The sequence below is a fragment of the Electrophorus electricus genome, chromosome 1, assembly GCF_013358815.1.
Source record: "Electrophorus electricus isolate fEleEle1 chromosome 1, fEleEle1.pri, whole genome shotgun sequence".
Lineage (NCBI taxonomy): Eukaryota > Metazoa > Chordata > Actinopteri > Gymnotiformes > Gymnotidae > Electrophorus > Electrophorus electricus.
This window is the reverse complement of record NC_049535.1, coordinates 18,322,106-18,335,227: the sequence shown is the minus strand read 5'-3', so window position 1 is coordinate 18,335,227 and position 13,122 is coordinate 18,322,106. Positions and strand designations below refer to the sequence as shown.

Here is a 13,122-nt window from a genome sequence, read left to right as displayed (position 1 = left end):
TATCGTGTTATGAGGGCGGTACAGTAGTCACGGTGGCCGAGAGGTTAAGGCGTTGGACTCGAAATCCAATGGGGTTTCCCCGCACAGGTTCGAATCCTGTTCGTGACGGTGTGTCGTTTTCTTTCTCTCGGCCAACCAGAAAATCTCACAGTCTGCCTAAGCCAGTTATTTAATTTTCAGCGGCAATGCTTACCGTGTCAAACAAGGCAATGCATAAATATGTTGCGGGTATTTATTGGTTTGTTTTATGGCCAAGTGCGTTAACCACCATTTAAGTCTCATTTCACCGTAAAGTTACCGCACTTTCTTGATAACAGCGGTGGCTAACTTCACATAATTCGTGATAAATGCCCAAAGCCTGTAAACAATTAATTAACTTTAATTACCAATAAATTAACTTCCGTTAAACGTTTTATTAGACAGAACGCTAAAATATCACGTTCGTCTTACAATGGCATATGCTTCCATCGAAAATGTATGTTTGTTAAAAGATCTTAAACATGGATTAAAGAATGTTAATGTCGTTTTCATCGTGTTGGAAATAGGTACGTAGACAAAATTTTGAATGAAATCAACTTTCTTCTACTTGAGTTAATTATTTTTTTTCCTCTCTCTCTCTCTAACAAACAGCTAAACTAGAATCTGCAGAGGCAGATGTTAGTCGATTAAAAAGGAGAAACTAGCAAAAACCGGTATTGAAATGGTGCCGAGATTCCCACTGGTCAGGAAATCTTTAAAATTTTCAGATATGGGAAGTCATGGGATTTGATATTTTGGGAGGTGGGTAATCATTGAATATCATGGAAATTATGAGCTTTTAAATTGGTTGCAATTTTTTTAATTATTACTTTTTCGTTCTGTGCCCATTTAAAACGGAGGTGGTCTGTTTTGTTTTCCATTATAGGTCATGGAAATCCAGATTTTCGGTCAGTGTTTTTTGTCAGGAGATTTGACTTGTAGGCCTATAGCCCCAATCCCCATTTTACAGAAGTACTAATGTGCTCAAATGGTGGTGGTGGTTTAGTGTTACGGCGTGAATGTGGCTGTAAGTTACCATTTATAAACGCGCATATCCCTCTCACTGATTAGTTTTAGAAGTGAATTTCACTTTAATACATACGGGACATTTTTAAAGGCGGATGCAAGGCGAAAAAAATGCCAAATGCTTTGTGCTGTCTTGCAAGTATTTCGCACTATTTATGGTGAGTTTTGAACAATTACTGATCAAATTCAGCCTCTTGCGCTTCCCGGAGACCCCCCTACTGGCCAATCATCTGTATTACTTATAAAATTATCATTTGTGAGCTAACCCTGTAAGCAAGTACCATGTTGCAATCAGAGAACCTCCGATATCATGTCCATAAATGTAACTTCAGCATGTACATTAAGCATTAATGCTATTCAGCTGAAACTGGTTTATACCTGAAATGTTTAACCACTGAACTGCATAAAGCTATGAACCTTTACCTGATCCAAATAAACCTGCTCATGATTAATTGTGAATGAGGTCGTGTGACTAAGACCAAGGATGGCCACGAGGTGCGCTCCTGTATGGTGGCTGACAGGACAGGTAGCATTACCCTGTGTGTGTGGGATGAAGTGGGAGGTCTCCTACAGCCTGGAGACATCATCCGGCTTTCACGTGGGTATGAACAGATGCACATACCTGCCCCTTATCCCCAGAAAATACACATTTACAACACTGCTGTTACACTGTTCACATGGGGAGCAGTTTGAATGCTAAAGTCTCTTATTTACTGATGCTAACCTTTTTGACCTCCAGATATGCGTCACTTTTCAAAGGTTGCCTCACACTCTACATTGGGAGGACGGGGGAGCTCCATAAAGTTGGAGAGTAAGGGTTAAGTTATATTGACACCAGCACTGAGTTGTAATGGTGTGTACAGTAACTCACTGGTGTTTTATGCCTGTAATGCATCTGTTCCTCTGCTCTGAAGGTTTTGCATGGTTTTTTCGGAAGTTCCAAACTTCAGTGAACCCAACCCAGAGGTGCTGGCCCAGATCAGTCAGAACAACCAAGGGAATAAACCTGTGAGCTCTTTTTACATATGGTGGTGAGACTGTATGCGAGTGCAATATTTTATTTACAAAGTGTGTAAAATTTTAAATTCATGTACACATCCATTGGAAAAGAACTGAGTGAGTGTTCAGTGGTTTGGATCTCAACAGGTCAAAGCAGATGTTCAGAGTAACACAGCTGCCATTCAGAAAACTCCACCAGGACCTGCAGGTCAGGGGGGGCGGGAGTGAAACTTTTATTCAGGATCTAAAAGCATGTGGGTTACATTCATTAGGTAATAGTGAGAATTTTATATATATTTTATTATATATATGAATGAGATTGTTAGGAAATGCAAAACAGAAATGATTGGTATACAGTTTCAGAATTGTGACTCTTATTGGATGTGGGTGGAATTTAAAATAAATAAATAAATAAATTTGGGCCAGTTGCATTACACATGGCAAATATAAAATCAAGAACTTGATGCAATATCATGCCAGATTGAAAAATGCATAGATGTCAAATACATTTGTATATGCTTCTAAGTAAAGTGACTTGGTTTGGGATCTCTCTCTCTCACTCTCACTCTCAGCCAGTGGATCTCCCACTTCCCTTTCCTCAAGTGGCTCCTTGCCCCTCTTTTGTGAATCCGTTGCTGCAGGAGCCCATAGATTGAACCATATCCATGACAACCTTTCTTCTGGATCAAACTGCTCCAAAATATGTAATGGGCGGGACCCTCGTCGAGCCTTAAAGAGATGATTTGGCATCACTCCATCTATTGCCAAAAGCAGTCATAAGGTTACATCAGATGTGTGCATAATTTTATTGTATTGAATTCAGTCAATGTTAAAGAGCAAGTGAAAACTAAGCTAAACTGCCCCCCCCTTCTATGTTTGACTCAGCATTGCACTGATATTGCTTTTTAAAATGCAATATCTGATCAGATTTACCTGCCCATAATTTCTTTTACATCTTCACCCCTGAATGTGGAAAAATATACAAACTGAATTAGCACTGTCCAATTTAAAAAGTCTTTTTCTTTTTTTTTTTATCCCCAACCTTTTTTTCCCTCCTTCATAATGCCCTTCTATCCCCTCTAATCTGCAAACCACTGCTTCACAGATGATCTTTTATAGGTGTTCATACAGTTTGAGTTAAATATTATTTTTTAAAAAAGGTGGCTTTAACTGTGAAATCATCCACTTCTTAAAAGGAACACTTACCATTCACAACTCTCCTTAATACCTCTTTGTGCAGTGAGTTGAAAGGAAAATGAATTAATTTGGTAAACATGACATTTTTGTTTGATTTTCTGACTTGAGTCCCAGATTCCTTTATAACTATAATGTATTAAATAATTATTTTTGTATTACATTTTGCTTAAAGTGTCTATAGGGAAGATTTGTTACTTTTGAGTCACTTTAACCAAGGAAGTGGTTTCATTATATAAAATGTTATTACTTACAATCAAATAAAGTCAAATGTATTTGTATAGTGCTTTTTACAACAGATGTCACTAAGATGCTTTTCAACTGTCCAAGCCAAGGGTGACGGGGACAAGGAAAAGTTCCCTAGAGCATGAGAAAGAAACCTTGAGAGGTGCCAGGACAGGGGGGGGCTGAGAATGGTAACAAGGGTTTTTTTGTTTTTTAAGAACGGGGGGGATTGGCAATTAATGCCTAGTCTGGTTTTCTAGAGTCTTGTCCAGAGGGTGTGCACGTTTGAGACCCATCCTGCAAGAGAACGTCCATTAAGGGCAACAGAGGAGTAGTTATCTGGGCTGGAGGTGTGGTGGGAGCAGCCATGGCATTTCACCTCGCCATCAGAGGAAACCCGACACCATCTTAAGGCCTGTTCCAATACTGTTAACTTCAGCACATTTTGTTCTTGTGCAACAGAAGTCTTTGTAGACTGGGTGTTTGGCTTTTTTTTCTTTTCTTTTTTTTTTTAATTAATTTTTGCTTTTACTATAGTATAATTCCAGGAATGTCTGTTTTAGGGTGAGGTAATTTGTTGTATGGGTAAATTGGGATTGACCCATGGAGATGTTAGTTGTATAGTTTTTGTAAACTACTGTAGGCTAGTTCTCCCTTTTAATTAACATCTGGCTCTGCAGTCTTGAATGATTCTAGTTTGGCTGTTTGTCAGAACAAAAAAAAAAAAGCTAACGCGATTAGAAGAAATAAGCAATTAATATCTAGTCAAGTTTTCTACAAGTCCTAGTCTGGTCCCGATGGTATCCATCACGAGCAACAGGAAAGTAGTTGGCTAGGGTAGAGGTGTGGTGTGCTACAGGAGGGGATAGCAGGGGTGGTGGGAGGAGCCATGGCAGCTGAGACAGGTTGAGGCTCGGTAGCATAATGACATCAGCAGTAGGTGAACCTCAGCAGAAGGAGAGACTAGATCATTAGGCATGTCCAGGTACGAGGGTGTGTGAATTGGGGAACTATGTGTAATGATGGACTCTGGCAGATCTAGATATAGCGGTACAGCTAAAAGGAAAGAGCCAGAAGGAACCACAGGCATGAGGGCACTCTGGAACATCAGCACGCTGCCACTCTGTCAAGAAACCTGAGTGACAAGAGAGGTGAGGGCATTAAACCTCCCAGTTTACCAGAACTCTCCATGGACCCCAAGATCCACACCATTACCCAAGATGGGAAGTAGTTCATAAAAATGCCTGACTACAGTTTTCAGCCTAGCCTTAAATATTGAGACTGGGTCTGAGTCGCAAACATTTACAGGACAGTTATTCCATAGTGTAGGAGCTTTACAGGAAAAGGCTTTGCCCCCTGTGGTAGCTTTTCTTATTCTTGGTACTAGTAAAGAGCTGCACCTTTTGATCTAAGCAGATATTGTGGATCATAATGCACTTGTTCTGAGGTACTGTGGTGCAAGACAATTCAATGTTTTGTGGGGCAAGATGAGTCAATGTTTTGTAGGCAATTAGAAGTATTTTAGAATCAATAGGAAATTTTACTGGGAGCCAATGTAAAGTAGCTTGGATAAGTTAGAGCTTGTTGAGGCACTTAATGGTACAGCCAGATAGTAAAGAATTACAGTAGTCCAATCTTGAAGTGATAAATGCATGGACTAGCTTTTCTGTGAGGAGAGTATGTTCCTAATCTTTGAAATGTTCCTGAGGTGGAGAAAGGCAGTCCTAGAAGTATTATTTAGATGAGCTTTAAACAAGAGACTGGGATCCATAATCACTCCAAAACCTTTAACTGTTAGAGAAAAATTGACTGGGAGACCATTTAGGTTCACTGAATAACTAGAGAGCAAAGATTAGGAATATACTCTCCTCACACAATGCAGAAAAGCTAGTCATTTATCACTTCAAGATTGGACTACTATAATCCAGTCCTCAGTAATCCTATGCTGATGTCCTCTGGTTTGGCTGAGACATATCTGAATATCATCAATGTAGCAGTGGAAACTAGCACAGTGAATACATATAAAGTCACCTAGAGGTAGCAAATAGAAAGAAAAGGCAAGGACCTTGGAGCAGATCCTTTTGGGACACTATAGCTAACCTTGTATGCTGAGAAGTCTCCATTTATGTTAAACTGGTAGCAACCAGCTAGATAAGATTTAAACCAGGAAAATTTCCCCTAATCCCAACAACATTTAAGTCCATCTCGAAATAAATGGAAGGTTTGACATGGGCCTGTAATTGGGTTGAGGTTAGATTTCTTTTTTTTGATAAGTGATCTAATTACTGCTAATTTGAATGATTTGGGAACATGGCCAATGTTCAAGGAGGAGTTTATTAAATTTAGTAAGAAAATGGAGGATTTTGAGTGTGAGATGCAAGTTCTTGGATGGGTGTAAAGGATTCTAGAGTTATTTTTTGCTTGGTGGTTCTGATCTCTATGTTGCTGCCTGATGTCATGATAACTCTGAATGTTATCTCTAATGTGCTCTAATTTTTTCATTAAAGAAGTTCATGAACTCATTACTACTGTGTGAAGTAATGTGAGCATTGGTGTCAGTTTTATTCCTAGTTAGATATGCAATTGTACTAAATAGAATTTTTTTTTTTCTTAGTTATAGCATTTTTATTATTTTCTATTAGGGTCGATAGATGAGATGTTCGAGGTAATAAGTGCCTTTCTATATTTGAGAAGGATTTCCTTCCATGCAAGCTGGAAGACTAAAAGGTTAGTGTAGTGTCATTTATGTTCTATTTTTCATGTGTTTTTGATTTAAATTGCGACTGTGATCACTATACCAAGGTACAAATTTTTTTTTTTTTTTTTGTCCCTATGCTTTTTTTTTATTATTCTTATGTGGAGCAACATTATTGAGTGTGCAGTGGAATACTGAGTCTAAGCATTCTGTGGGAATTGAGGGTATCCTAGTCACAAATGATAATTCGGGAAGAGTCTCAATAAATCTAGATGCAGTGGCTGACATGACCATGCGTCTGGTATGATAACAAGGAGAGATTACTGTATTGTGGCCCATACTGTATGTAGGTCAAATGAAATTAGGGAATGGTCTGAGATGGCATCCGACTGGGATAGTATAACTACATTCTGTGTCTACACCATATGTCAGTACTAAGTCAAGCATATGTCCACCAGATTGTGTGGGTTCTCTTATACACTGGGTGAAACCAATTGATTCTAATATAGAAATAAAGGTACTATCAAAGTTAATATTGAAATCACCAACAATAATGGCTCTTTCTACTAGAGTGACTAGATTAGAGAGGAAATCTGCAAATCTTTGTTAATAAATTCTGAATAGGGTCCTGGTGGCCTGTAGATGCTAATAAGTGGAAGAGGCTGGGTGGCCTTCTTATTGCTGGCTATATCATTTATGTTAGTAAAAATAATTTCAAAGTACTCAATCATATCTAGATTTCTGATTTATGCCTAATGTGTCAGTATAAATAACTGCAATTCAGCCTCCACACCCAGTTACACAAAGGCAGTCTACATAGCTGCAGCCAGAAGGACAAGCTTTGTTTAAACCTATATAATCAATTGGCTTGATCCAGGTTTCTGTTAGACAATGCATTAAATCTATGGTCTGTTAAGATTTCACTTATGAGCTCTTTAGCAGTTAGGTATCTAACATTTAGTAAACCCAGTTTTAGATGAAAGGTACAGGCAGTATTCTGTGAATCAGTTACTTTAATACAATTAGGTTAAGATGCATTTATTTGTTTTCTGTATTTCTGCTTAGCTCAGGGAACAGACAGAGTGTCAATATGATGAACCTCAGGCGACGTCACGGAGCAGCAAGCAAATGGTTAGTTTAGCGTCTTTGTCTGCTGCTTGGCCTCCACTCTGAATTGTCATAGATTAACTAGGCCTGTCATGAGACTACATCATCTTATGTTACAGGAAAGGAGAGCAGCTCCCTCCCTGGTAGGATGGATACCATCCCACCCTAAAAGGCCAGGCTTGTCCTCAAATGTGTTCCAATTATCTATAAACTCCACGTTGTTCTGTGAGCACCACTTAGACATCCAGCAGTTCAGTGAAGATAACTGGCTGTACATTATAGCGCCATGCTGCATTGGGATGGAACCAGAGCAACTACAGCACTGGACATCACCTTTGTTAACTGACACACCTCTTCAATATTATTTTTAATAATCTCTGACTGGCAAAGGCGTATATCGTTAGCTCCTACATGAATAATTATCTTAGAGAACCTATGCTTGCCTTAGACTTTAGGATTACCTGGAATGTCCAGTGCCCTGCCCCAGGTATATAGCTAATTACTGCTAGTTGTGTCCCCTGTCCATGCAGCTCCAGTTTTAAGCTATTTTTTGAATGATTTGTACTTGTTCACTTTAACACTAGTTATCTAAAATTGTACACATAGCACAATGATCATTCAGGATTCAAATTTAAGTAGGCACTTGGGACAAGGCATCGATTCACATCCAGGCTTATTTTTTCCACATCATTTAGGTTCCATTAGAGCTCATCTCAAACATAATAAAATTTATTTATTAAAAAAAAAAAAAAAAAAAAAAAAAAAAAAACCTTTGATTTTTGGGGTGTATAACGTGTTTATTGTTGCTGGAGATTTTTCATTTTCATATTCTACATTTCCTGATTCACCAAGGTCTTTAACGCTTTTGAGCATATACATGAAATGACTAAGTAGCTACACTCGGTGTCCTAGACATCTCCACAGTGTCCAAAAACCTCTCCAAATGCATACAAAGACATCAGTCACTATACATCAAGTTTGCATGTTTCTTTTCACTAAAACATCACAGTAAGTTACTTTGTGTTAGGTTATGAAGGAAAGGAACGTGTGTTTTCGTGCAAAGAAGTAAGCAAGCAAATAAAGAACTTACCTAACTTTCTGTATACTTTTTAAACATGTCACACAGTTGCTTTGATGGTAATTGAATTTTCTATGACAAAATCTGAAGTTATACTATACCAGAAGCATGCTATAAAAGGCCATTTAAAAGGACAGGCATGATTGTTGTGGAAATTTACCAAAAAAACCATGAGGTATTCAGTGTGGGATTTCTGGCGAACAGATGCATGTAGATAGCTGAAAATCTGTAAGCAGGCATTTGTATTAGTCCTAAGAAATGTTATGTTGATAAATGTACTGTACTTTAAGAATATTCAATGCTGTCAAGTAATTTATTTGAGTATGCCAATTTGGTCCTGCCAGCTGGCCCACTAGGGGGTGAGGTGCAGCGGGGCGTAGGCCTAGCTCATTTCATGTGCAGCAAAAGAGAGTCCCCTATAACCAGAGCTCTTTCAACAGGCTTCTCAGCAGGTGCTTTGCTGAGTGGGGCAAACCTGTTGGACACACAAATTGGGGATGTGTAGTGCTTCTGTGGGAAAGCCTAAGCTTGGCCCTTTTGTTGTACTATCACCCATTTGCCCCATTATAAACATGAAAGAGCAACAAAACAGTACTAATTCCAAGGTATGGCACATGAGCTCGCATGAATGGAGAAAAGTCCATTCGTGTTTTTAAAATCATAATCATACTTTGCTTCTCATACAGTTCATCAAACCCTGAATCAGGAACCTGAGAATCAAGCAAATTCAGCATGATTTTGTCATAATTTGTCATGTTCTGTGCCACTGCCATTCAGGTTATGTTGCACCATGGTCCTGGAGGAACATTGTCTCGTTTTTGTTGTGTACTTGTATATAGCTGAAATGACGATAAAATCTCTTGAACTTGAGGTGGTGCGTGCTGTACTTTATTAACCGCACCACCTGTGTGTTTTCAACAGTTGCGTCCTGCTTAAAACTGTTGTGATCATGTGTCGATCAGTTACGTTGGCTCTTTTAGGTCTTGTAAGTGCACTTTTATTTTCAGTTTCGTTTTCGTTCATTTCATTAAATACTCGAGTTGGAGACACTGTTATCTTCCTTTTTTCTGCACGTTCATTGCTCGTGACAACAATCGAGTAATACAACCCAAAATGGGCAGGCAAAACACGAATTCAAAACAGGCAGAGGGGTCAGAAATTAGAATTAACAAGCAAAATCACATAGAAGCAAGAAGTAGCAGTCTGTGGGGCAGAGGATTTGGTGCATCTTTCTAGAGGAAGCATAGGATGTGTTAAGCAGCCAATTGGCAGGACCCACCAATCAGGAAGAACAATTGGAATGATTAGGTGCACTTGGAAAATAGACACTCTAATAGATACACAACACTGACCTTGCAGTCTAGCCAAATAATAATAAATTACATTAGGCAAATATGAAAGGAACAAACACGTGGAGTGACGAATCACAGTGGCCCCTGTGAAAGCAGAGAGGGTCTCTAACTTCCCTGTTCATCCCTTTCATGTCTACTGAGTCTGAACACCAGAAAAATATATAGTGTTTGTTTTTGTATAGGCTACACCTGCCAAGCCAAATGCTCTTACCTTTAAATGATACAATGTTTTTCTAATATGATAAGTGATGTAAAATAGACTGAGGTTATTTTAGGTTTATATTCAACATTTTAACTTACTTACATTCCCATTTTTAATTCCACTGAATCACAGACAACTAAATATTTTCAAAATCAGATCAAAACAACGAATTTTATCATGTACCCTCTACCGTATGTGGCTAGCGGTAACTGTGCTTCTTTGATCACTTCCTCTGCCCCTCCACAACAGGGCAGTGGCCAGCCTTGGAGTGACTCCTCTATTCATAGCTATGTAAAATATTAATTAACATATAATAAGCAATAACTGTCCGAGTCCATACTCTAATCGATGTGAAAGGAACTTTGGCTTTCAGTTCTGCATCCAGGAAGGAATCATTTTTCTGTTTGTTTACGACACTCAATGCGTACGTTCCTTTATTGACATATTACTTTTAAAATATGATGTCCACTCCTGATGATTTATAGTTTATTTCGCTATAACTACGTTCAATGGTACACCACTTTGTAGAGACCAAATCCAGGAAACGTTATATGACATGGTTGTATGCTTCATACGACTATCCCCAGTTCAGAAAAATACATTTCTTTAAGAATAAATACTTTCTACATTTCTTTAAGGAGAATTCCATAAGGACGGATTGAGCGATCCACGATTTTTCGCGTCTCTTTTATCCTTGTCTCTTCGTCTAAGACGTACACGTCAAGAGGGACTTTGATGAGCCAAATCTGGTCAGTTTTCTTAATTCTCTCGTCTGGGTTGATTCTGTTCTGCATTATGACTCTGTAGGTCTTTCCGTTCTTTGATGTGAACTCCTTGTAGATCTCGCCGTCGTTCTCTGCCGTTTTTATGTCTGGAGTGGAATAGAGTCCAAATTCCTGAGCTTGGCGGGGGTCTGACTTGCTGATCCCTGCCCTGCCGGTCCCGTGGTAGGATACCGGCCACTCGCCAGCAGCAGAGTGATTCCTCCATCCGAGAGGCCCGAGCCAAGCGTTGCCATCTGGATATTTATTCAGGACTTTCAGAGCAAAGCGGTACCAACCGCAAGGCCGTGTGTACGGCTCATCACCGCGCATACACGGAGACTCGTCGGATAAGCTCCTGAAATCATAATCGTACCTTGGGTCAACAAAATTCTCCATATTCACGAGTAGCTCCTTCGGTGTATCTGAATTCGTCTCGTCGCTGGTCGGCTCATCTTTGCATAATATCAGAGGAACTAGAGCGCACGACACGAAGTTGTACACCGTAAGCTCAGCGATGTCGATTCCTTCAGATCCGGTGTGAGGCTTCACAGTAGCGCCCGTGAGAGCGGAGAGAGCTTCTAGAAGAACGTCTCTGTTCATGTCGGCGATGTTCGGGTCACTGTCACAAGCTGTGAATAACAAAAATCCTCACACGCACTGAAAACGTAACACAGTTGCTTCGATTACACCCACAGGCGCAAAAAGAACTGATCTGCGCTTTCACTTTCACAAGCCGTCTACTCTTTTTTGCAGTTGCAAAAAATCTACCGCCGGTGCTCTATACAGGGTAGCAATATTTAGTTCTTTGACCAGATTTCTGCATCAAAGCCAGTATGTCTTGTAGGATTTTTTTTTTAACTATATTTTATATAAACAATTTATTCATTTTAAAATCTATATAAAGGATCCAAGGATCTATTTATTTCTCATTTTTACAAATCCGAAAAAAGAGCCTTAAGTTCTAGTTGTTCCTTTTCACAAATATGTACGTTGGATTTTAGCAATTCTAACAGTCTTATTATACCATCGCGTTCCTTCTACACAAACGCCTGGAAATGGCTTTACGCTGTTTGGGCCTTTTCCTATAAACATCCCATATTAAGGAACAGGGTGAGTGATGAGAGGCGTTACGTCTATAGTCTACTTTCAGACTGGAACACTCAGAATCCAGCTACTGTTTTGAATCATAAATAGCAAATAACATTCACACAACGACACTAAACAGTCAGTTTTAAGCAGTGTTTAGTACGTTATTTGTATTAAAATTGTTTCAATCTCAAAGAATAACAGAGGAAATTCAGTCAAGTAGCTCTGACTATTAAATTGCTGCAATAAAGCTGAACTAAGAACAGGACGGAAAGGATGAACTGCTATTTCTCTCTCACTCTCACTCACAGAGAGGGGAAAAGCAAATGTGTCAGAGTGGGGATCATTAGGACCTGGTCTTTCGCCCTGTTATGGCTTCAGTGATGAAATATTAGTAAGAGAAAATAAGATCGAACCATTTTTTGATTAAGTTTTCAGTATGAGAATGATTTTGAAATAATTTTATATAGCTGTAGTGAAGAAAATTAATTCGTCACCCTACCCAAATAAATGCCTTCTGCGCATCACCCTTCATCAAACTTCACCAGCTTTACAATGACCACACCCCATTCTAGTATCAACTAGACAGACACAGCCATTTCCAGTGTTAAAGCTAATACACATTTGCTTTGCTATTCTAAACTGCAAGGGACAGCAAAGTTCTGTTTCTACAAACTCCTCTTGGAAAACATTAATTTCATTACAAACGCAGGTGTGTACCATCATGGCCAAAAGTTGAGACTGACAAATCTTGGTTTTCACAAAGTTTACTGCCTCAGGTTTTTTTTAAAGATCATTTTGTCAGATGTTTATATGGTATAGTGAACTATAGTGAAATTTTTATTGACAAATACATCCAGTTTAAGCAAAGATTTAATATTTACAGTGAACCATCTTTTTTAAGTCTCCTGCAATCCACCTTGGCATGCTGAATATCAGATTAAGGGCAAAATCTTGGCTAATGTCAACCCATTCTTGCCTAATCAGTGCCTGTGTTTTTGTTTGTCTGCCCTCCTTTTGAAGATTGACCACAGGTTCTCAATGGGATTGAGATCTAAGGAGTTTCTAAGAAGCCATGGACCCAAAATTTAAATGTTTTGTTCCCCAAGCCACTTGGTTGTTTTGATGCCATTCCTTATTCATGGAAGTATTCTTGGACAAAATTTTGAGCAAACTCACTGCCTTGAATGAGAAGCAACCCCACACACGAATGGTCTCAGGTTGGCATGACACAGGACTCATGGTAGTGCTCACCTTGGTTCTTTGCTGCCCGTCTTGACACCAAGTGATCCTCCTTCGTCTCACTGTGCGTGAAGATGCACTCACAGCTGCCTTCTGCCATTCCTGAGCAAGCTCTGCACTGGTGGTGAGCCGAT

General features: G+C 39.2%; 1 protein-coding gene and 1 non-coding gene across 2 annotated transcripts; both read left to right on the top strand.

Annotated features, from left to right (window-relative positions):
* Positions 1-26: 26 nt before the first annotated feature.
* trnas-cga lies at positions 27-108 on the top strand. The gene has a single exon. It is a non-coding gene; the product is annotated as a tRNA-Ser (tRNA).
* Positions 109-451: 343 nt separating this feature from the next.
* Positions 452-2,271, top strand: nabp1b (nucleic acid binding protein 1b). The gene is made up of 5 exons (XM_027006782.1): positions 452-545; positions 1,508-1,646; positions 1,784-1,855; positions 1,959-2,052; positions 2,191-2,271. Exons 1-5 carry the CDS (start codon positions 452-454, stop codon positions 2,269-2,271), a joined length of 480 nt encoding a protein of 159 aa, XP_026862583.1.
* Positions 2,272-13,122: the final 10,851 nt, after the last annotated feature.